This window comes from Gracilinanus agilis, chromosome 4, assembly GCF_016433145.1.
Source record: "Gracilinanus agilis isolate LMUSP501 chromosome 4, AgileGrace, whole genome shotgun sequence".
Lineage (NCBI taxonomy): Eukaryota > Metazoa > Chordata > Mammalia > Didelphimorphia > Didelphidae > Gracilinanus > Gracilinanus agilis.
In genome coordinates, this window is record NC_058133.1 from 359186307 (window position 1) to 359207917 (window position 21611).

The 21611-nt window shown below is 36.9% G+C and overlaps 1 protein-coding gene across 1 annotated transcript in view; it reads left to right on the forward strand.

Moving 5' to 3' along the window:
• The window catches only part of ARMC2 (armadillo repeat containing 2), a 169756-nt gene that overhangs the window by 142686 nt on the left and 5459 nt on the right, over positions 1 to 21611 (forward strand). Inside the window, exons 13-17 of the mRNA XM_044676675.1 lie at positions 2023 to 2341; positions 7645 to 7767; positions 8068 to 8181; positions 12427 to 12559; positions 13468 to 13628. Coding sequence (XP_044532610.1) covers positions 2023 to 2341; positions 7645 to 7767; positions 8068 to 8181; positions 12427 to 12559; positions 13468 to 13628 — 850 coding nt within the window. The remainder of the gene's footprint in view (positions 1 to 2022; positions 2342 to 7644; positions 7768 to 8067; positions 8182 to 12426; positions 12560 to 13467; positions 13629 to 21611) is intronic.

Genomic DNA, 21611 nt, shown 5'->3' on the forward strand with positions numbered 1-21611 from the left:
GCAGATTCATCTATTACTTGTTCTAATCAAGATCACTGCCCTGATACTATACAGAAAACAAGCACAGTGTACTCGGAAAAAGGCTCTAGGGTGAGCTACACTGGCAAGCATCCATGTCTTCTGCTGTTCCTTAAAGGATCCCATCGTAGTCTTGTACTTAGTGGATGTCCAGTGTGGATTGTGGGTATAATCTGCCCCCAGAAACCTTTGGAAATTGCCCAATGCTGCCACGATGGTGGGCCAAAAGTAGAGGCACGATGAATAAGCATAGAGAGAGTGCCCTGACATTCCTTGGGTGGTGTTGTCACCTATTCACAGAAGGCCTTGAGCAAATGGAAATATAATATTCCTTAGGCAACACTTGAGTTTTGCTGATTAATAGTTGTCAAAAACCTGAAGGTAATCTGGATCAGCATTTAAACTATAGAGTTGTGAAATTGTCAGTAACAATTTAGACTAGAGAAATAGTTTTTTAGGTTTAGGTAATTTTAGATCACTTTAAAAGATTTTTAAGTGAATAGATTCTGCGCAATCTGTCCTTGGTACTTTTCTGCCTCTCTTCTTCTTATGATGGTCCTCCTCATTCTCTTGCTTTCACCTCTTTTTTTTTTCCTACCACTCGCATGTACCCTGTGCTTAATGCTGCTATTCCTTAAGTGGGCCTCTTTGAGGCAACTCACTTGGATTGACTTCTCCCTGAGAAGCTTCTTTTCCTGTCATAATTTTCCCATCCCATGTCTCATTTCCTCCAGTTCAAGCCTTTTGAGCTGGATTTATAGAGGGTAATCAGATATTAAAATCTGTGTTAATAAACTCAAATGGCCATATATTATTCCCCCTTCTAAATAGCACACATGTACTTACATTGTTTTATTTTTAAATATCCTTACCCTCTGTCTTAAAATCAATTCAAATTTATAAGAACAAGGGTAATTGCCCAATTGATAATTGGTCAAAGGATACGAAGAGGTAACTTCCTTCCTTCCTTCCTTCCTTCCTTCCTTCCTTCCTTCCTTCCTTCCTTCCTTCCTTCCTTCCTTCCTTCCTTTTTTTTCTTTTTTTTAACCTTTTCTTCTTAGAAGTGAAACTAAGTATCAGTTCTAAGGCAGAATTACAGTAAAGACTAGGCAATGGGGTTAGATAACTTGCCCAGGGTCACACAGCTAGGAAGTGTCTGAAGCCAGCTTTGAACCTAGGACCTCTCATCTCTAGGCCTGGCTTTCTCTCTCTACTGAGCTACCTATCTACCCCTTTTCTCATCTTTTTAAATGAGGGAGTTGGGCTTGACCTGTGAGCTCTCTTTTATCTCTACATTTATGATCTTATGATTCTTAGTCCTTAAGACGTGTCCTAGTGGCAAAAAAAAAAAAAAAAAAATTCAGTCCTTGAAAGTAAATAAGAGCTTAATTTAAAATTTTAATTTAAAATCAAATCACATAAATGGCATCCTACTCCACCTACTTGTATATCATTGTGGTCATATCCAGCATTTTTCATTATTTGTGAGGTTTTGTAAATATACTCATTGGTTTAAAACTGTTTACATTTTTTTGAACATTAATTACACCCATTAACTTAATAATATGGAAAACACCCTATTTTGGCTATATAAAGCTTCTAAAGAGACATGAGTTTTTATAAAGGAATTTAGATATTAGCAAAATATATTAGCAGTGAGTTTAGAAATGAATTAATGATTTACATAACTATCAATAGTCAAATCCTGTTCAGCTGGCTGCTTTTTGAGAGAAAAGGAAAATTACTGGGGACTTTTTTTCAGTTTGACTAATCTTTGCTTGACTTTGCTAAAAGCATTCATTAGTTTGTTCTTTTTCACAGTTCATCAGGTGCTTTTAATCTCATCTGTCAATTGACCACCAACTTTGGGGGTCAAATATTATATGAAGAATCTAGATTACTTCTATTTTGCAGTGGGGAATCTAGGAAATACTGTAATTTCCCCTCATACGTTTTCCAAGCTTCTTTCTACTTGTGTAATCCTTGGTATTTTTTTTCTCATAGGATTTAATCGTTCGTATTGTTTTCATTCTTGGCAACCTAACAGCTAAAAATAATCAAGCCCGGGAACAGTTTTCTAAGGAAAAAGGTTGCATCAAAACCCTCTTATCATTATTCAATACTTATTATGAAATGGATTTGAATTCTGTGAAAGGAATGGATGATGAAGAAGGAAAGGACAAGAAGCAGAAGCAGCCTTCTGAGGTGGAAGATGTACTTATAAAAGTGATCCGAGTGCTGGCCAATATCTCCATTCACCCCAGTATTGGGGCAACTTTGGCTGCAAACCAACAAGTAGTGGCATTACTCGTCACAACCTTGGGTAAGAGCCATCCTTTTGGCCAGGCTTTCTTTCTATTATCTTTATTCAATCATTAAGGCAGCTTGGAAAGTCTACACAATTAAAGTGTCTTCTGGTTTCAACATGATCCATGTTTCAGCAGCATGGGTGTGGTGGACCCTAATTAGGACAAGTGGTCCATTTTAATACCACTCTGTGGGATGCAGTGTTTTCAAATGACAACCCCAGCTTTCTCAGGCTACATGACAGAAAGTTTCCTACTGAGTATTCAGAGTTGTTTCACAAATAGCACTATAGGGATCAAATGATCAAAGACTGGCCAAATTAAACAAGAAGTTGAAAAGTCCAGGCTTGTTGTCTGAATTCTACTTGGTTAAAGAGTTTTAAAAATTTGTATTCAAAGATATCTCTTTCCCAATTACATGTAATAACAACTTTCATCAGACATTTTCAGAAATTATTTGATCCATATTGTCCTCCTCTCTTCCTTCCCTCCCACCTCTTGGAGACAGTAAGCCATTTGATCTGGGTCATATGTATATTATCATGCAAAACATACTTCCCCATGGGTCATTGTTGTAAGAGAATATTCATATAACATCTACCCAGTTAATAAAATAAAAGTAATCCTCATGGATATATGCTATGTAATTTGAATTCACATGGCACTACTTGAAGTTATTATATTTATATCACATATCAATAACTAATACATGGTACTTTCTTTTCAAAGAGCTTCATGTGCTATGTTGGTTGCATATTACCTGTGAGTAAAATACTTACATTTATCATTGTTTACCCTATCCTGTACCTGTAAGGATATAAGGAAAATGATAATAAAAATAACTCTGATTTAGATGGGGCTTTAAGGTTTATACCCAGCAGTCCTATGACACAAGTAGTATATTGCGATTCCCATTTTACATGTGTGGAAACTGAATCTTAGAAATGATAAAAGGACTTGCTTATGATTACTCGGCTGGTAAATGTTAGGTCTGAGATACATGCACTCAGCTCTCACCTTTACTTCTAATGCCTTTTCCTATGTACCATGTAGCCTCTCCTAGGTTTAACAGAATTAAGTCCAACACAGTTAGCTTGGCTGTTACTCTCAACTCCAAGAAAAGATTGTTTAAATGATTAGAAGAAAATTAAGATATAATTTTCAGATCATCTGTAAAGTTATTTTAATGTAAATTAGTTTATTCTTGTCTCCCATTAGGATGGAGGATCATGAGGTCAGTGATCCAGATTTGGAAAATAATTTAGAAGTCATCTAGTCTTGATGAGTACCTTGGGGTGTTTTGTTTTGTTTTTCCTTTTCTTCCACCTGTTTCCCCATCACTGAAAAACAAAAAGCTTGTAACAAAAATATGCATAGTCAAGCAAAACAGATTCTGCCTTTGTTCATGTATAGTGCCTATGTATATGCATGTCTACATATGTCTATATAGATATACACATATATAAAGTTTACAAAATACTTTATCACAACAACCACATAACGGAGGTAGTATACTTATTATTAGTCCTATTTTACAGCTGTTGGAAACTGAGAATCTGTGATGTTAAGTCAGTGATGCCCTGGATCACAAAATGAGTATCAGAGTAAAGGCTTGTAAAATTAGGTCTTTCTTGCCCCAATACCAGAATTCTTTTCACTATATGGAAAGTTTTCATGTCTGTTGATTTTAAAGACATTTGATTGACTTCAGAATTTTATTTAGTATGAGATATACTTAATTCAGAGCAATTCTGCAAAATCATGTATCTTCTATGTGCAGTAAACCATGTTAGGTGCTAGAGTTTAAGGAAGATATGTAAAAAGTAAGACACTGTCTGCCATTAAGTAGTTTACTGACTATTTTGGGGAAAAAAAGATAAATGATATCATTTAAGGTTTATATATAACTTTTTTTCCATATGAGAAGTAAACAATTTGACTCTATTAAATCCTTTATAATTGGTTTTTCATGTATCTTTTTATGTTTCTTCTCATTCTTGTAGATCAGATTTTCCATTCGGTTCTGGTCTTTTATTCAAGAATACCTGAAAGTATTTTATTTTGTTAAATGACCATTTTTTCCTTGCATGATTATAGGTTATCCCCAAGAACTTTAATGTAATAAATTAATTAATTTTTTTAAATGGTAAATGCACTGATCATCCTTCTTGGAGGGAATGTGAAATAATCAATTAAACTTTGATTTAGTGCCTCCTAGCTACAAAGCTCTGTGTATAGACAGATACTTCAGAAATCGTACTACCTATCGGACTTTAAAAGTAACGATAGATCGAGGTGGGGAGGGTCAGAGAAGATACCTGGAGTTGGGGGCATGATGATGGTGGAGTAGAATCCAATGAGTTCAACTGATGGGAAATAAATAGTTCAATGGGATTCTGAGCCGTCTTTATATAGAGGCTTTGAAAGAAGGAGTTTTTTGTTCTACACTCAAAACCAAAGGGTCAAAGTCTACTGACAGTTCTGATGAGGTGTGTTTTCCAGAGCTGAAATAATCTCAGAATCTCAGTAATGATGAGTTTTTAGTGGTGAGCTTTTTTGGGGGAAAGCAGGTGGGGAATATGGTGATGATGGAGTGGAATCCAGAGAGTGCATCTGATGGGAAATGAAGATGATAAGGGGATAAAGGGAAAGAGTCAAAAATGATTTCAAGTTTTCAAGCTTGGGTGACTAGGAGAATTATGGATACCATGGCATGTACTGTAAAAATGGGATAATAGTAGCTACTACTTCACAGTATTGTTGAGAAGATCAAATAAAAAGATATTTGGGAAGAACTTAGCACAGTGCCTGGCACATGGCAGACCCTTAATAAATTCTTGACCCCTTTCTTTCTCTTCTTTCCCAATTCTGTTTCTTCTTCCCTTCTCCTTTATATTTCCCTTTCCCACCAAAAGGAATAGGGAAGATTTACTCAGAGAAGAAAAGGTTTCAAGAATGAGGGGAATGGTTCCATTGTGTAAAATGCTCCAGAATTTGAGGAAGATAAGGGCTGAGAAGAAACAATTGAATTTGATGATTGAAGTCATTGATCACATTTCAGAGAGTAGTTTCAGTTGAGTGAAATGAAGCAATTGGAAGAGCAAGGTGTCGAGAAGAGATTAAGAAAGTAGAATGAGTGTGGATTATTCTTTCAAGGTTGGCATTGAAGAAAAGGAGAAGAGGAGATGGTGCTGGAGAGAAAGTCATGGTACAGTGTACCTATGGTACAGTGTTTTAAAGAAGGCTGGATTTGAGGTCAAGAGACTGGGGTTCAGACCCCTACAGTGACAGTTGTGTGACTGTGGGCAAATCACTCTGAGCCTTAGTTTCTCTGTGTATAAAATGGAGATGAGATTTCCACTACCTATAAGGTCACTGTGAAGAAATGCTTTTATGGATGTTAAAATATTTGAGAGTGGAAAATATTGTTGAAAGGCAATCATTAGAACATGCTGTAAGGCTAATGGAGGTCTGACCTATGCATATAGGTAAATGGAAAGGAGTCAATGGACAGATGAGATTGTAAAGTACATAACTCTCTGGGCTCATAGATGTGCCTTTTACACTTATTATATACCTGGGTGTCTGGGGACAAGTTTTAACCTCTCTGAACCCTGGTCTTTCATCTGTTAAAATGGGGAGATTGAACTGGAATGACCTCTGAAATACCTCCCAGTTCTAGATAGATAGATGACCCTCTAATTCAGGGGTCGGCAACCTTTTTGGCCGTGAGAGCCATAAACGCCACATTCTTTAAAATGTAATTTCATGAGAGCCATACAGTGCTTATAGTTTGTGCTCCTGTAACAGCGCCTGAAAAAAAAATTGACTTTATGGCTCCTGCAGAAAGAGCCATACGTTGCTGACCCCTGCTCTAATTGATGGAACAAGGTCCTGAAGGAAGGAGTAGAAGACAGAATCAAGAGGATTTGTAGAATGGTAAGCCCTGACGAGGAGCAAGAATATTTCTGAGATGAGGGAAGAAAAGGTCGAATGAAAACAGATTTTTTTTTAAGATGGAGGGATATTGACTGAGTTCTCAGTGAATTGCTTCAATTTTAAGAAAGTATGAGGGGAGGAATTCACCTATTGAGGAGGAGGATTGTGGGTGAGGTAAGAGTGGCTTGAGTGGAGTAAGGTTGGAGTAGTTTTTGTGGCATATTTCATATGGAGTGAACAGGAAATAAATCAAAGGGTTGTGGAGAATATGATTTCACAAGCCTATTGGAGAGAAAGAGATTACAAATTTGATTCTGAATAAGTTTATATTAGACAAGAAATATACCCATTTTGTGTTTCTGAAACTGAACACTGTACTTAAATTAGAATTACAGTTCTCCTGCTCCCTTCTCTTATTACCATTTCATTACTTTTTTAGCACTTCACTACTTTTGTCACTATAAGCACACTACTTAGGGTAGAAAGAGAGCTTTAATTTATGCTATGGAAGAAAATAGCTTTCCATATCCTGGTAGTGACCTGTAGGCCTCCAAAGATCATTGATGTAGTGATGGGAGAGACCTCAGAGGCCAAGAATCTTAGAAAAAGGAAACTTAAGGGAAAGCACACCCAGCTGTAGTAAGGACCTAGGTTCAAAGTCTACACTTGCTGTTTACCTTCTGTGTGGGCATGGGCAAGTTACTCCACTTTTATGGGCCTCTGTTTCCTCATCTGTAGAATGATGAGGTTTATACTAGATGGATCTTGAGATACTTTTGTAATTCAGGATCAAAACTAAGAACTTAGGATAATATGAATCCTTCTGAGACCCAGTTCTTCATCTTAAAATGGTAGCCATCAGATCATACTGTCATAGAATTTTGGAGCTAAAAAATAACAATACTAATCCTGTCTATCTCAAAGGATTAATCCATAAAGCATTATGGAAATAAAGGGAATTATTATTAATGCCTTTATTGTTTTAAAAAAAATTTTCCCCTAGTGCCTTAGAATGGTGTCTGGCACAAAGCAGACACTTTTTAAAAAATGTTGTTGATTGATTCTAGTTTTAGAAAATGGATCCCAGGGTAGCTAGGTGGTACAGTGGATAGAGAGCCAGGAAGACCTACCTGGGTTCAAGCCTGATCTCAGACACTTCCTAGCTATATGACCCTAGGCACGTCACTTAACCCCGTTTGCCTCATCCATGTCCTTCTGACGCAGAGCTGTTACTAGGACAGAAAGTAAGGGCTTTTTAAAAATTGGATCCCAAGTAAAACTGCCAGAGGGCAGAGTATGACTAGTAGTGAAATTATGATATGCTCTGTCCTCCAGCTGTGGTGAGTGGTTTCTCATCTTACTTCTATTATTTTTATTTCAGAATATAAATCTATTGATGAATGTGAAGAACTGGTAATTAATGCTACAGCAACAATCAACAATTTGTCTTTCTACCAAGTGAAGAATTCCATTATTCAGGACCGAAAGCTGCGCATCGCCGAATGTAAAGTTCTGGGTCACTTGGGGTTAATCAGTGCTTCTTTAGCATTTTGATACCATTATTTAGATATAAGCCAGTAGTAATTTTTTCAATTAAAATGCAAAAAAAGCCTAATTTATTCCCAAGAGCAAAACTAATGAGCCACTTGCCATGGTAATTCACTATTTGGTTTTATTAATATGATTTTATACTTTTCAGTTACCTGTATTTAGTATGATGTCAGTGTTTAAAGACAATGAAAGGAAAACATTTCTTAACTACCTCTACTTTATTTCCTAAAAAAAAAAAAAAAATCAAAATCAGTGCTCTTAAAGCTTCTAATGAGCAGCAACATGGATGGAATCCTGGAGGCTGTGCGTGTCTTTGGCAATCTTTCCCAATATGATGAGATTTGTGACTTCATTGTACAGAAAAATAGTGAGTACCCAGCACAGATTCATTAGCAAATACCTTTTATTAAATTAACTTTGACTTTCTCAAGAGTTTCTGGGCTAGATTTGATCCTATGCGCCGCAATCCTCCTTTTAAGATCCTCCTCCTAGCTTCATGGCTGTCTTGGCAGTAAGGTCTAGGCAGATCTGACCATGTCACCCATTCCCCAGCAACCTCCCCCCTCAAAACAAACAAACAAACAAACAAACAAACAAAACAGTGGCTGCTTCTTATTACCACCAGGATTAAATATAAAATCCTCTGTTTGGCATTCAGAGCTCTGTATAACTTAGCTTTTCCAACCCCCAATCTTTCCAGTCTTCTTCTATCCTCTACCCGCCTCCACATGTTCTTCCATCTAGTGACACTTGACTCTTTGCTTTTTCTCAAACAAAATACTCCGTATCTCCCAGGCATTTTTCAATAGCTATCCTCCATGCCTTGCTCTCAACTCCTTATCTCTGCCTTCTGGCTTCCTTGATTTCCTTCAAGTCCCAGGTAAAATCCCATCATCTACTGGGAGCCTTTCCTAATCCCTCTTAATTTTAATACTTTCCTTCTATTGATTATTTCCAGTTTATCCTGTCCATAGCTTGCTGGTATGTCATTATATGTTGTCTTCTCCATTGGATAATGACTCCCTTAAGAGTAAGGGCTGTCTTCTGTCTTTCTTTGTAATTCCAGCACATAACACAAGTGCCTGGCACATATTAGGGGCTTAATAAATATTTACTGACTGACTACTAGTCTCTGTATTTTGCCTGAGTCCAAGCCGGGTTCTCTCAAGTCTTTCACAAACAGTTATCACCCTCTTCTCATCTCTAGAGTTGATTTTTCAGGGGTTAGGTCAGAGCTTGGCATGCTCATACTGAGACCTTCACTGAAACTGCCCAGGGCCATAGCTCATGATAGCTAGGGCTTCACTTTGACCCTTGACAATTAAACTGTGGTCAGGGCAGAATTCTTAGAGGTGAGGAGTTGCAGAACTGTTGCTCTTTGCATCAGTATTTTTCCTTCCTCCTCTGCAAAGAGATTTCTTTCCTGTTCTTTCCCTTAGAAGGTGTGGAGGGATAAGGAACAGGCAGGCAGAGGGGCAGACCCAAGGGCAATGCTGCTTAGGCGGCAGTCAAAACTCCCCTTTTCCCCTTCCTAGCTCTACGCTAGGCACCTCAAGCACAGAGACTTCTTATCTCGATTCCTTTATATGCTTTCTCTCCAATGTGGAGTTTCAGCTCACCCCTAAAATTTCCTGGTAGGTGAGGGGAGCAAAGACAATGCTTCAACATCACGTGTGTGTGTACAGTAACAATAACAGTGGTAATAGCTCACATTCATATAACACCTTGAAGTCTGCAAAAACAGTTTCCTCACAACAACCCCAGGAGATGTGTCTTTCAAGGATTCCTATATTGGGCCATATCAGTCCAAAGACTCATACTCTGAAGAATGAGGTTTCTTTGAAAGGAAAAATAAATTGCTTTGAAATACTTTAGAACTCTGCTGAATTCAATGATAGATCATGAGCCCAAAGGCAGAAAGATGAAATAGGCCACCTACCCTCCCCTGCATGAGAGGGAAGGAAGGAAGGAAGGAAGGAAGGAAGGAAGGAAGGAAGGAAGGAGCTATTTAAAATCTTCCCTTAATGATTAACAACTCCTCCCATCCCTGGCACCCTTGTCAGCCATCATCCAAACCCCATTCCCCTTCTCTGCTGCCTGATCCTTTATTATTCAATCCCTCTCACTCCTAACTTCAGGGTCTCACTCCAGAGCTACCTACCTCTTCCCAATGTGTTCTCTGGAATGCCTTTTCCATAGGCAAGAAAATGCTTTCATCTTAAGTTTTTTCCTTTCTCATTCTTTCCATCTTCAGGCTCTTACTGAGATCTGGCTTCCTCCAAGTGATGCAGCTTCCGTTGTTGCACTTCCCAGCATTGACTGTATTTTTACTCATCTACCCTCCTGGTGGAGGTAGGATAGTTGGAATATTCCTTACTTCCCATTGCCGCTTCTAGGCTCTTCCATTACGACACTCAATCCATATCACCCAATCTAAATTTTAGTAGCTCTTGTCTATTGACACTGCCTCTGTTTCCTCAGTCAGTTAGGTGCCTGGCTCATTGTCTTTTTCTTTTGCCCAATTCCTACCTTTATATTAAGGGATTAAAAATAGATATTAATATTTCCTTAAACACCCTAATTTCACAGTGCCTTTCCTTACTCCTCCTACCTCAGCCACTACAAGGATGGATGCACTCTTGATCTTACCATTTCCCCATAACTGTACCACGTGCACGTTAATGAGCTACGAAATTTCCTTACCTGATTATACTCCATTGCTCTATTTTTGCCTTCTCTTTCAGCTCTGTTCTTTGCCTGTATTGATTTCCAATACCCAGATCTCTCAGTTTCCTATCAGGCTCTCACCCCTGAACTTACTTCTTTCTCGATCTTGACCTATTCGTGACCCACTTCACCTCGATACTGTTCTCTTGAGTCTCTTTTGCCTCCTTTTTTCACTAATCTTGCCCTGCCAAGCCTCAGCCTTGGATCACTGCTAACATCTGCTGCCTTTAAAGGTTCCAACACACATTGATGAATGTAGGTGGAGGAAATCATGAAACCGTGTTGACTGGGTCCACCACAAATTTGTTACATAACCTGAACTGGTCCCTCACTCTGGGGAGGCAGTCCTTTTATTACTTCCCTAATTAATTCACTATCCCACTCAACACCGTGGTTCTTCTAAACTTTATTTCTCCATAAATTTCCCATAGTTCCCCATCCCTGCTCCTCTTAGTTAAGAACCTTGCCTCATATTTTACTGAAAAAATTGAAGCCACTTAACAAGCACTCCTTTTCTGTACTTTGCAACTCTCATCCCTCAAGATGCCTTGGGCCACACTCTCTTTTAAACTTATCTCACATAAAGAAATGGCCCTTGTCCTTACCAAAGCACAACTGGTTTCATTCCATCCAATCTTCTCCAACAGATTGCCTTCCTTTTTTATTCCCCACTCTCATTTATCTTCAGTCTCTCCTTGTCTACTTGCTGTATCTTTATTTCTTATAAATAGACATTTCTTCTCTACCTTCAAAAAATCCTTACTTGATCCATCCATACCTGCTAACTGTTGTTCCCTGTCTCCCTTGCCTTTTGTGACTAAAGTCTTTGAGAAGGCCATCTACAGTAGGTGTTTTCTCTTTCCTTCTTCCAGCTTCATTGTCTAACTGAAGACACTGTCCAAAGTTTCTAATGATTTCTTATTTTTAAACCTTGCCTTTTGTCTTAGAATCAATACTTGTATTGGTTCCAAAGTAGAAGAGCAGTAAGGACTAGGCAATGGGGGTTAAGGACTTTCCCAGGTCATATAACTAGGAAGTGTCTGAGGCCTCATTTCAACCCAGAACCCCACCACTCCAGACCTGGCACTAATGATCTCTTCATTGCTAATTCTAAAGGTCTTTTCTCAGTCCTCCTCTTTGCCTTCTCTATAGACATTCACTATGGGTCACTTTTTATCCCCTTGCTTCTCTTCTCTAGGCTTTCTTAAAACTATTTTATCCTGATTCTCCCATCCTTCTTTCATGATTCCACTTAATTCCAGTGTCTTCCCTCTGTTGATTATTTCCAGTTTATTTTGTCTGTAATTGTTTGCTTTTTATATCTCTCACTAGATGGGGAGCTCTTTGAGAATAAACACTGTATTTTAGTTTTCTTTGTATCTGCAGCACTTACCATTCTAAGATTAGGTCCTTAATAAGTCCTTAATAAATTAGTTATGCTTAATAAATCCTTTTAATAACAATAATAATAATCCTTAACAAATGTTTCTTGGCTGATTGACAGACAAATCGAAGCTCAGAGAGATTTTGACTTAACCACAGTCACAACTAGTAAGGGTTCTAAGGTAGATCCTCCAGTTCCAAGTTAAGTGCTTATTCCACCAATCTATACAAACTGTATGGATTATATACTAAGCATACTTAGAGGATCATGTATTTAATGTTCTTTATACTATAAAGTGCTATGCAAGTGTAAGTAATCTTTGTTATTATTATTAACTACTTTTATTATTGCCTTAGGAAAAATGTCCTAAGTCAGTAGGCTTGGGATCTGTGTTTTGCTCTAGCACCGATTCTCAAGTCATTTCTTCTTTTTGTGTATCTTCTTGAGATTTCATTTTCTGTTTTTCTTCTCTTCACCCTACCCGGTATTTGTTCCATTCAGTCTACAAATTTATGATTGCATTGCTGGATGCCAAGCACCAGGATGTTTGCTTTTCTGCCTGTGGAGTCCTTCTAAACCTCACTGTAGACAAAGACAAGCGTGTTATCCTAAAAGAAGGGGGCGGAATTAAAAAGTGAGTTCAAAGACATGTTTCAAAACACATAGGGGACTTTTTAAATGTCTTTAAGAACCAGAGAACTTCATAGTAGTAGTTTCTGTCATTCTCTAATTAAAGAAGGCTGATTCTAGATTAGGAAGATTCAGTTTCTATAAGAACAATAATTGTTAATCAGACTTCTCCATATATCTTGTCTTGGTGGCAAGAATGAGATTCTATGGAGGAGTAAAGGGGAGAGGGAGAGACAGAGACAGAGAGAGAGGAGAAGAGAAGAAAGAAGAGAGACAGAGAGAAGAAGAGGGAGAGGGAGAGGGAGGGAAAAAGGGAGGGAGAGAGAGAGAGAGAGAAGCAGTATTGGTGCCACTTGATGAGTAGGTTAAGGGGAGTCCTAATGAAGATCAAGCAAAGTTAACCTTTGAGGTTAAGTGCCCCAGTGCTCAGGATTACCTTTGAGGAGGTAGGAGAAGGATATATCATACATGTGAGTTTGGTATCATTCACTCACAGATAACAGAGCCAAAAGAACATTCTTTCATTTGCTGTTTTAAAACATCTGGAAGAAGGGATTGCTAATAGAGATTTTAAGAGGAATTTTAGAAGTGACTTATTTAGTAGAACATGATTTAAATGTGATATGGAATATGTAGGTTTAAAATATAACTGAAAGGTATATATGACTGTTTTTAGAATGCAAAATTTTTAAATGGTTTCTGTCCTTATCATTCTATATAGCCAACCCCTTCTACCATCCCCACCCTCTTTGTAGCCCAGCTTCCCAGAGGGATAAAGCAAGGTCTGTGGGTCAGTTTTAATTTTTTTAAATCTCCCCTAGAACTCATTGGCACATGACATATGATTGTTGAAAAGAACTGATCTGAATCATGTTTTTGTTTTGTTTGTTTGTTTGTTTTTTACTAAAACAGGTTAGTGGATTGTTTAAGAGACTTTGGCCCTACAGATTGGCAGCTGGCCTGCTTGGTTTGTAAAACATTATGGAATTATAGTGAAAATGTCACGAATCCTTCATCATGTTTTGGAGATGAGGACACAAATGCACTCTTAGTCTTATTGTCATCATTTTTAGGTAAGAACAAAGAGTGATATGATAGTGAACAAGCAAAAAAGTTCCTGTGTGTACCCATGCTGAAAATGATCTTTTTGATACACTCTGCTATAAGATGAAGTGTTTAAGATGTGCAAATTTTTTTTCTACAAGAACGAATGGACCTTTGAAACATTAACATAAGAACTGCCATTAATTTGCATTTATATAGCATTGTATAGTTTTCAGAGTGCTTTCACATACATTATTTCATTTGATCTGGACATATCTGAAAATAGTACAAATATTATATTCATTTAACAGATGAGAAAATTCTTTTTAAGGCCAAGCCATTTTTCTAAAGCTAAACAGTGGCAGAAGCTGGGACTCCATTCATAATTCAGATAATGTAATTTCTAGCCCATTATTCCCTATTTATACTTTGTAGGTATTCTTATAACATTTGTCTGTAGTAGTTAACCAAGATTGTAAACTGATTTTGTAATACCATTGCATCTTCATCTAGTGATATTTTTATTTTTACTCTAAGTAGAACAGATTTTTATTCTTGTGTTAGAGAAAAGGATGAATGATGTCTTGAGAAATATTTCTAACTTCTTGAGTAATTTTCTCACCATATTTAAAGTATAAAATATATTTTTGTATGTATGTATGTATGTATGTATGTATGGTTTGTTTTTTTGATCTGTGTACTTTATTTACTTTTCCAAAATGGAGGAATTATGTGTATTAATATTGTCTAACCAGAACTTTTGATAAAATAGATTGAAAACTGTAGTTGATTTGGAAAATCAGTTATAAGATCAATACTAAACTTACTATATTCAGGAAAAAAGACATAAAAATAATTTTTATGATACTGGAATTTTCAAGGGATTTCCCCAATCTATCTTTACTTTACACTTGGGGTTTTACATCCCATCCAAACTTTAATCAGGACATCAGCATCAATCTAGGATTCTTGTTATCTTCCTTTTCATCTACCCCTCCCAAACTCTGCTTTCTACTTCTTGTTCTGGAAACAGTAATCAAATAAATACTTCTGTTGCTGTTGGAATTTTCTTAAAATTTCAACCATACCATGACGCCACTTATGATTTACATGCCTCCCCAAATCAAAATTCCCTTTCCTGGCCACTATTCTCCTGAATATATTGTCTCTACCTATTAAAATGTCAGCTTGTTGAGGGCTTTTCCCCTTTTGTATGTGTCATTTGTATATAATATCATTGTAATCTGTGATATTTATAGACACCAAAATATTCAAAGCAGCACTTTTGTTTTCAGTTCTTTATTAGACAAAAAGTATTTTTGGTATTTACAAGACTCCCTCTGCCTTTTTAAAATCACCTCCTTGGGGTATATGCTTAACTGTAGAACTTTTGGGTCAAAGGGTATGGATATTTTAATTACTTTTTTCATATAGTTTTAAACTGTTTTCCAGAATAGTTTCCCTATTCACAACTTCACCGAAAGTGAATTAGTGTACCTCTTTCCATAAATCTTCCAACCCTGACAGTTTCTAGCTTGTTTTTCTCTCATCTTTGCCAATCTGCTGGGTGTGAAGTGAAATGTCAAGAATTGTTTTTATCAATATTATTTATTTGGAGCAACATATCGTGCTAATAGTTTGGAATTTTATTTTGAGAAATGTTTTTTCACATCTTTTTTCATTACTTTTGAGGAATAACTTTTGATCTTACTTATTCTGTTAGTTGCCCTTATATCTTGAATCTCAGACCCTTAGAAATATTTGTTACAAAGATTTTTCCCCTTTAATATATTGCTTCACTTTTTCTTCTCATTTCATTATTTTTATTTGTGCAAGTTTTTCAGTCTTGTGAAATCAAAATTTTCTATTATGTTTTGAAAAACTTACTCTATCATTTGTCTCTCACCCCTAAGACATAGATGTGTAAAGATACATAAGCTGATTACACTCTGTTTTCAGTGGTATAACTTAATGTCCAGATCACTATTCCATTTCAAGTTTATTATGCCATATTGTAGAAGATGTCACTACCTAATTTCTACTAGACTACTTTTCAGTTTTTCCAGCAGTACTTTCCAAACATGTAAAAATCTACAATGTTTGTGGTTCATTATTATACACTATTTTAAACTAAAAATTAACTTGTCTAATATTTATTCCCTGCCTTTTTTTGCGTGTGCTTAGCAAATAAATAGCACTGACCTCAAGGAGCTTACATTCTACTATAGTGAAAAACATGCACACATAATTAAACGTAAAATATACATAAAATAAATATAAAATAATTTTGAGGGGGAGACCCACTATACCCACACTAAACTGGTTAGAGCAAGAGAGATCTCTACTAATGGGTGACACCTGAACCAAGCCCTTATTTAAGTGATGTGGGAATTTTAAGAAGTGGAAGCAAAGAATGTAGTCTAGGAGTGGTAGACATGTGCAAAGGCATGAGGACCAGAGATGAAATGTTATTTTCAAGATATAGCAAGGTAGGCTAGTTGGCCTAAAATATAGTTTGTAAAAAGGAGTAATGTGTGATAATCTTGGAAAAGGAGGATGGAACCAGATGGTAAAGGGCTTTAAATGCCACACAGAGGAACTTGCATTCTATCCTAAAGGCAATGGAAGCCCTTGGAGCTTCTTGAGCATGAGTTCTGAGGACTGCGGAGAGGAAAGATATTAATGGGGTTATGAGCAAATGAAGAAGAGCAACCAGAATGGCAATAGGCCTCGAGCTGATGCCTTATGAAGTTAAAAGAACTGAGGATCTTAGTGTGTTGAAGAGAACACATAGGGATGCCTAAGTGCTCTTCAAATATTTTGAAGAGCTGTTGTGTGGAAGAGGAATTTGACTCGTTGTTTTTAGTCCCAGAAGGCAGAAACAGAAGCAGTAAGTGGACATTGCAAAAAGGCATATATGGTCTTGATGTCAGTAAAAGTTCATAACAATTAGAACTGGCCTGAAGTAGACTGAGCTGTCTTGCATTTCCTCTCATTGGAAATCTTCAAGAAGAGGCTGAGAGACCATTTGTTCAGGTATTTTATAGTGAGGATTCCTTTTTTTTTGAGAGTTTATTTTTATTATATTGAATTATTTCTATTCCTGAGTCTCAAGGCTCAGACTTGTCTCTCATTTCTTTGTTCCTAGGAAATTCAAGGAATGCCCTACCTTAGCAGGTGGAAGAGAGAGACTGTGAGGTCTCTCTTGCTTAGAAAATAAGCTTAAGGTGGGAAAATCTGTCAGAAGCAGAACTAAATCATCAAATCTACATTAGGAAATATTATGAAACATTAGGACTGGGCAGAACTTGATTTCTCCCCCTAGATCAGTGAAGGCAAACCTATGGCACATGTAGTCATTTTCAATGACACGCGGCTGCAGAAGTATGAGGGCCGCATGCCGAGGATGAAACATTTGCTATAGTGTAGTGTAGACACTCTGTGCACTATAGATGACAATTCTACCTGTATTAATTTACCTATTTTGGTTTATTAAATAGTTATATATTACAGTTATACATTTTTGTTATTTAAAGGATAAATATCACAAAATTATGTTTTCTTTCTCAGTGACACACCACCTTAGTTATGCTCTGTTTTTTGGTGAATTTTGACACACCAAGCTCAAAGGTTGCCCATCACTGCCCTAGATGTTAGGGACACAGGACCAGAACTACATGACTGATCACCACCACCCAGGATATGGGGAGGAGTTGATGGTATTGATGGATCACTTCCTCGCTGGCTATCACCAGTTAGAGATGTCTTGGGATGTCCAAGGGAGAGATCAAATGATGAGATCCCAAAATTGTCTGTTTATGGATCTGAATGAGGGGAATTCTCGGTCTTTGTTTAATGAAAGGATTATGGACCATTAAATGTATTGGCTATTGCTAGCCTGATCAACAAATTGATTTTCTTATCCAGAAGCCAATCTCTCTCTCAGAATTTTTAATCATCACACTTTTATGGACTGGACTATCTTACGATACTGGAAATTTGGACACCAATAAGCAGGCTATTTCTCAGAAGGCCAAGTGGGAGGTGAGGAGAGCCTTACTTGGTTGGTAGCCCATGTGAGTAGAGAGAAGGGGATAGATGCAAGAAATGTTGAAGTAGAATTGACAAGATTTGGTGGAATAATGGAGAGAGTAATTGACTCTCTTGTGGCCCTTGTGATTTTGAAGGTGATGGTACTTTTGATAATGGGGACATTGGGGACAGAAGTGGATTGGGGAAAGAAGAAATAATGAACCCCAGTTTGGACTTGTTGAATGTGATATGCTTTCTGTCAGCCAGTTGTTGTTGAGTTGTGTTTGACTTTTCATGACCCCGTTTGTAGTTTTCTTGGGAAAGATACTGGAGTAGTTTGGTATTTCCTTCTTCAGCTCATTTTACAGTTGAGGAATTTGAGGCAAATGGTTAAGTGACTTGCCCAGGGTCACACAGAGCTAGTACATTACCTGAGGTCAGATTGGAACTCAGGAAGATGAATATTCCTAACTCTGGGCCTGGCACTTATTCACTGCACCACCTAGCTGCCCCCATAATATGCTTATTGTATATGATAAAGTATTTTGCTATTTGGAAAAATCTAATGAGCAGCTGGTGATGTGAGACTGGAGTTCAAGGGAGAGACAAGGGCTCTATGTATCACTGTTGGTGCTGTCTTCTTGAGAATTGGCAACATTGTCATGATGGGAAAGAATATACAGAGAGAAGAGAAGCAGGCTCAGGACAGAAGTCCAGGAACACCCACTAGTAGTGCTTTGGCCTGGATTATGAACCATCAGAGAAAATTGAGAAGAAGCATTCCTCCAGGAGGAGAACTTAGAAGTATCACCAAAAAAAAAAAAAACTTGGAGAAAAGAGGATCCAGGAAAAGGGAGTGGTTATGTCAGATACTGCAGAATGGTTAAAAAGTCTGAGAATGATGAAAAGACAATTACCTTTAGCATTTAAGAGAGTATTGTCAACTTTGTAGAGAGAAATTCCAGTTGAAAGCTCAAAGACTGTCTTGCAAGTGGTTGAGAAGTGAGTAGGACAGAGGGAGGTTGTATAATTGAATAGATTAAATACTCCAAGATGCTGAAGGAAAAGAATCTAGTAGTGGTGTCTCATAAACCCAAACTCTACTGTCTTTCCACAGGAAAACTGGGAAGCAATTTGGAAGAAATTAGGTCTAGATTGTAGTCTCATACTATGTACCAAGATAAGTGCAAAATGAATCATGAGTTAGAGATAAAGTAATGTCATAAGCAAATTAGGAAGGAATAAGCAAGAAATTACTTTATAAATCTAACAAGAAATAGAAAGAGAACTTAGAGAACTGTAGAAGACAGAACGGACAATTTTTGATTATCTAAAATTTTAAAAGTTTTTGCACAAACAAAAGCAATGCACTTAAAATTAGAAAGGAAACCGTTACCTGGGTGAAAATTGTTGAAACAACTCTGATGAAAGTCTCATTCCCAAAATATATAAGGTATTGATTCCAATTTATAAGAACAAAAGTAATCCCCCAATTGATAACTGGTCAAAGGATATGAAGAGATAATTTCTTGTCTTTTTTAAAAATCCTTTTGTCTTAGAATTGATATTAAGAATCTGTTCCAAGGCAGAAGCACAGTAAAGATTAGGTAATTGGGGTTAACTGACTTTGACTTGCCCAGGGTCACACAGCTAGGAAGTGTCTGAGGCCAGATTTAAATCCAGTTCTTCCCATCTCTAGACCTGGCTCTCTATCCACTAAGCCACCTAGCTATCAGATAATTCTCAAAGGAAGAAAAACATAAGCTATCAACATTTTTTAAATGCTTTAAATCACTAACAGAGAAATGCCAATTAAAACAAATCTGAGATTGCACCTCATATTCACAAAATTGGCAAAGCTGACAAAAAAAATGACATGTTAGAGAGGCTTTCAGAAAGCAGGTATACTGGTGCATGGTTGATAGGGCCATTCATCCCCAAATTACAATAGTTTTTGACCCAGACACAGAACTACTACTAGTGGGCCCATGTCCCAACAAGATTGAAGAAAGGGGAAAAGGGTGCATGATTACAAAAATATTAATAGCAGCTCATTTTGCAAGGGAAAGAATTGGAAATGAAGATGGGATACCTATTAGTTGGGTAAAAGTTGAACAAACTATGGTACTTGAGCATAATGGAATATTTTACCCTTACAAATGATGAGAAGGTGATGGTTTCAGAGAAGCCTAGGAAAAATTATATGACTTGAGGAAAAATAAAGTGGGCAGAACTTAGAGAATAATTTATAAAAAGTAACAACATTGCAAAAACAAATAACTTAAAGACTTAATAACTTGTATTGTTACAATGAGCAACCATGATTCCAAAGGCTTGATAATGGAGCACATTACTTATCTTTTAAGAAGGAGATAAACCCAAGATGAGGAGTGAGGCATATATTTTTTAACATTGCTAATAAAGGAAATTATTTTACTTAGCCATGCATATTTGTTGTAAGGGTTTTTTTTTTTTTTTCCATTTGGGGAGAAAGGAGAGGCCAGTAGGAAAATGGGGAGAGGATTTTTCCCTCCACTCTTATAAGAAAAACAACAACAACAACAATATAAGACTAGAAGGAAGGGCAGAAAGAATCAGGAATCACAGAATAAGCAGGACAACTTTGAAATTATAAACTTATTTGCTTCAAAAAGAAAGCAAACTACAAAATACAGATTTGCAATTTCACATCCAGCATTCTCCCATACCACAATGAATGCTCCATTATATTTGGTGTTTCAGTTCAAAATATAAAGAAAAAAAAAAGTTAAACTCTAGAAGAAATGAATGGGATGTAAGGAGGTAGAAGCAGTGAATATAGAAGGTTTTTCGTAGGAATTTGGTCCTGAAAAGGAGATATTTAGGATGATAGCATAAAGGAATGATTTTATTGAAGATAGAAGAATTTGCCATATTTTTGTTGCCAATAATAAAGGAGTCAGTAGAAGCAGAGATATTAATGATAGATGGGGGAGATTAACGATTGAAGAGAAAACCTTCCAGAGAAGATAGGAGAGGATAGGGGGAATCAGGGTCACAATTAGAGGGATTGACCTTGACAAGGAAAAGGGTTGGCTCTTTTAGGGATTAGCAAAGGACAGATTAAGGAATGGATGTTTCAATGATTTTGAGATGTAGAATGGTGAAGAAAGGGAAGAAATATATGAAAAAACTGGCAATCCTGTTTAATTTCACATTTTTTGTCCCAATTTTATCTGCTAAAGCCTACAGGTTCTCTACAATTTCCTTTTCTCTTCAACTGCCTTTCCCCATTTTATGAGGTGATGCTAGACTGCTTATAACCTTTAATCCTCTTCCATGATATTTTACATAATTTTTATTTCAGATTAGTGTGGCTCCCCCCCCTTTTTTTTTGTCATATCTCCTTTCCACTTGACAAGGAGATTAGATATTGTGTCTGCCTGCCTACCCATCTGTTTTCTGTGATGGTTTTTAGGCTGTTTTCAGCTTCCTTATTATAACTATGATTTTTATATTGGTTAATTTTATCTTCAGAATAGGGGTAGAATAAATGTCTTTACACTTTCTCATTTCCCATTTTCAGAGGTGATAGCTTATTTAAGCATGTTAAATTAGACCTTCTGTAATCTCATCATTGTCTTCTGGTCTTTAACCTTTCTTTAAATGCGATGTTTACTTTGCCTTTGATTCTAACTCATAGGAGATATGATTGCACACAAAAGAGCCTATTCTGAATGCTTATCTATAGTAATTTCCATGGATTTTGTATAATGTCATTTAATATTGGCTGTATATGTCATCTAATAATCAAATTATTATTCAAATCTTTTTTATAGAGAGCCAGTGAGCCATCTCATTAGTCACAAACTTTTAGTTTATCAGTGGAGAAGGAAATGGCAAACCACTCCAATATCTTTGCCAAGAGGGCTCTGTGGACAGTACGGTCTCATGGGGTCACGATGAGTCACACATTACTGAATAACAAAATCCAGTAGTCT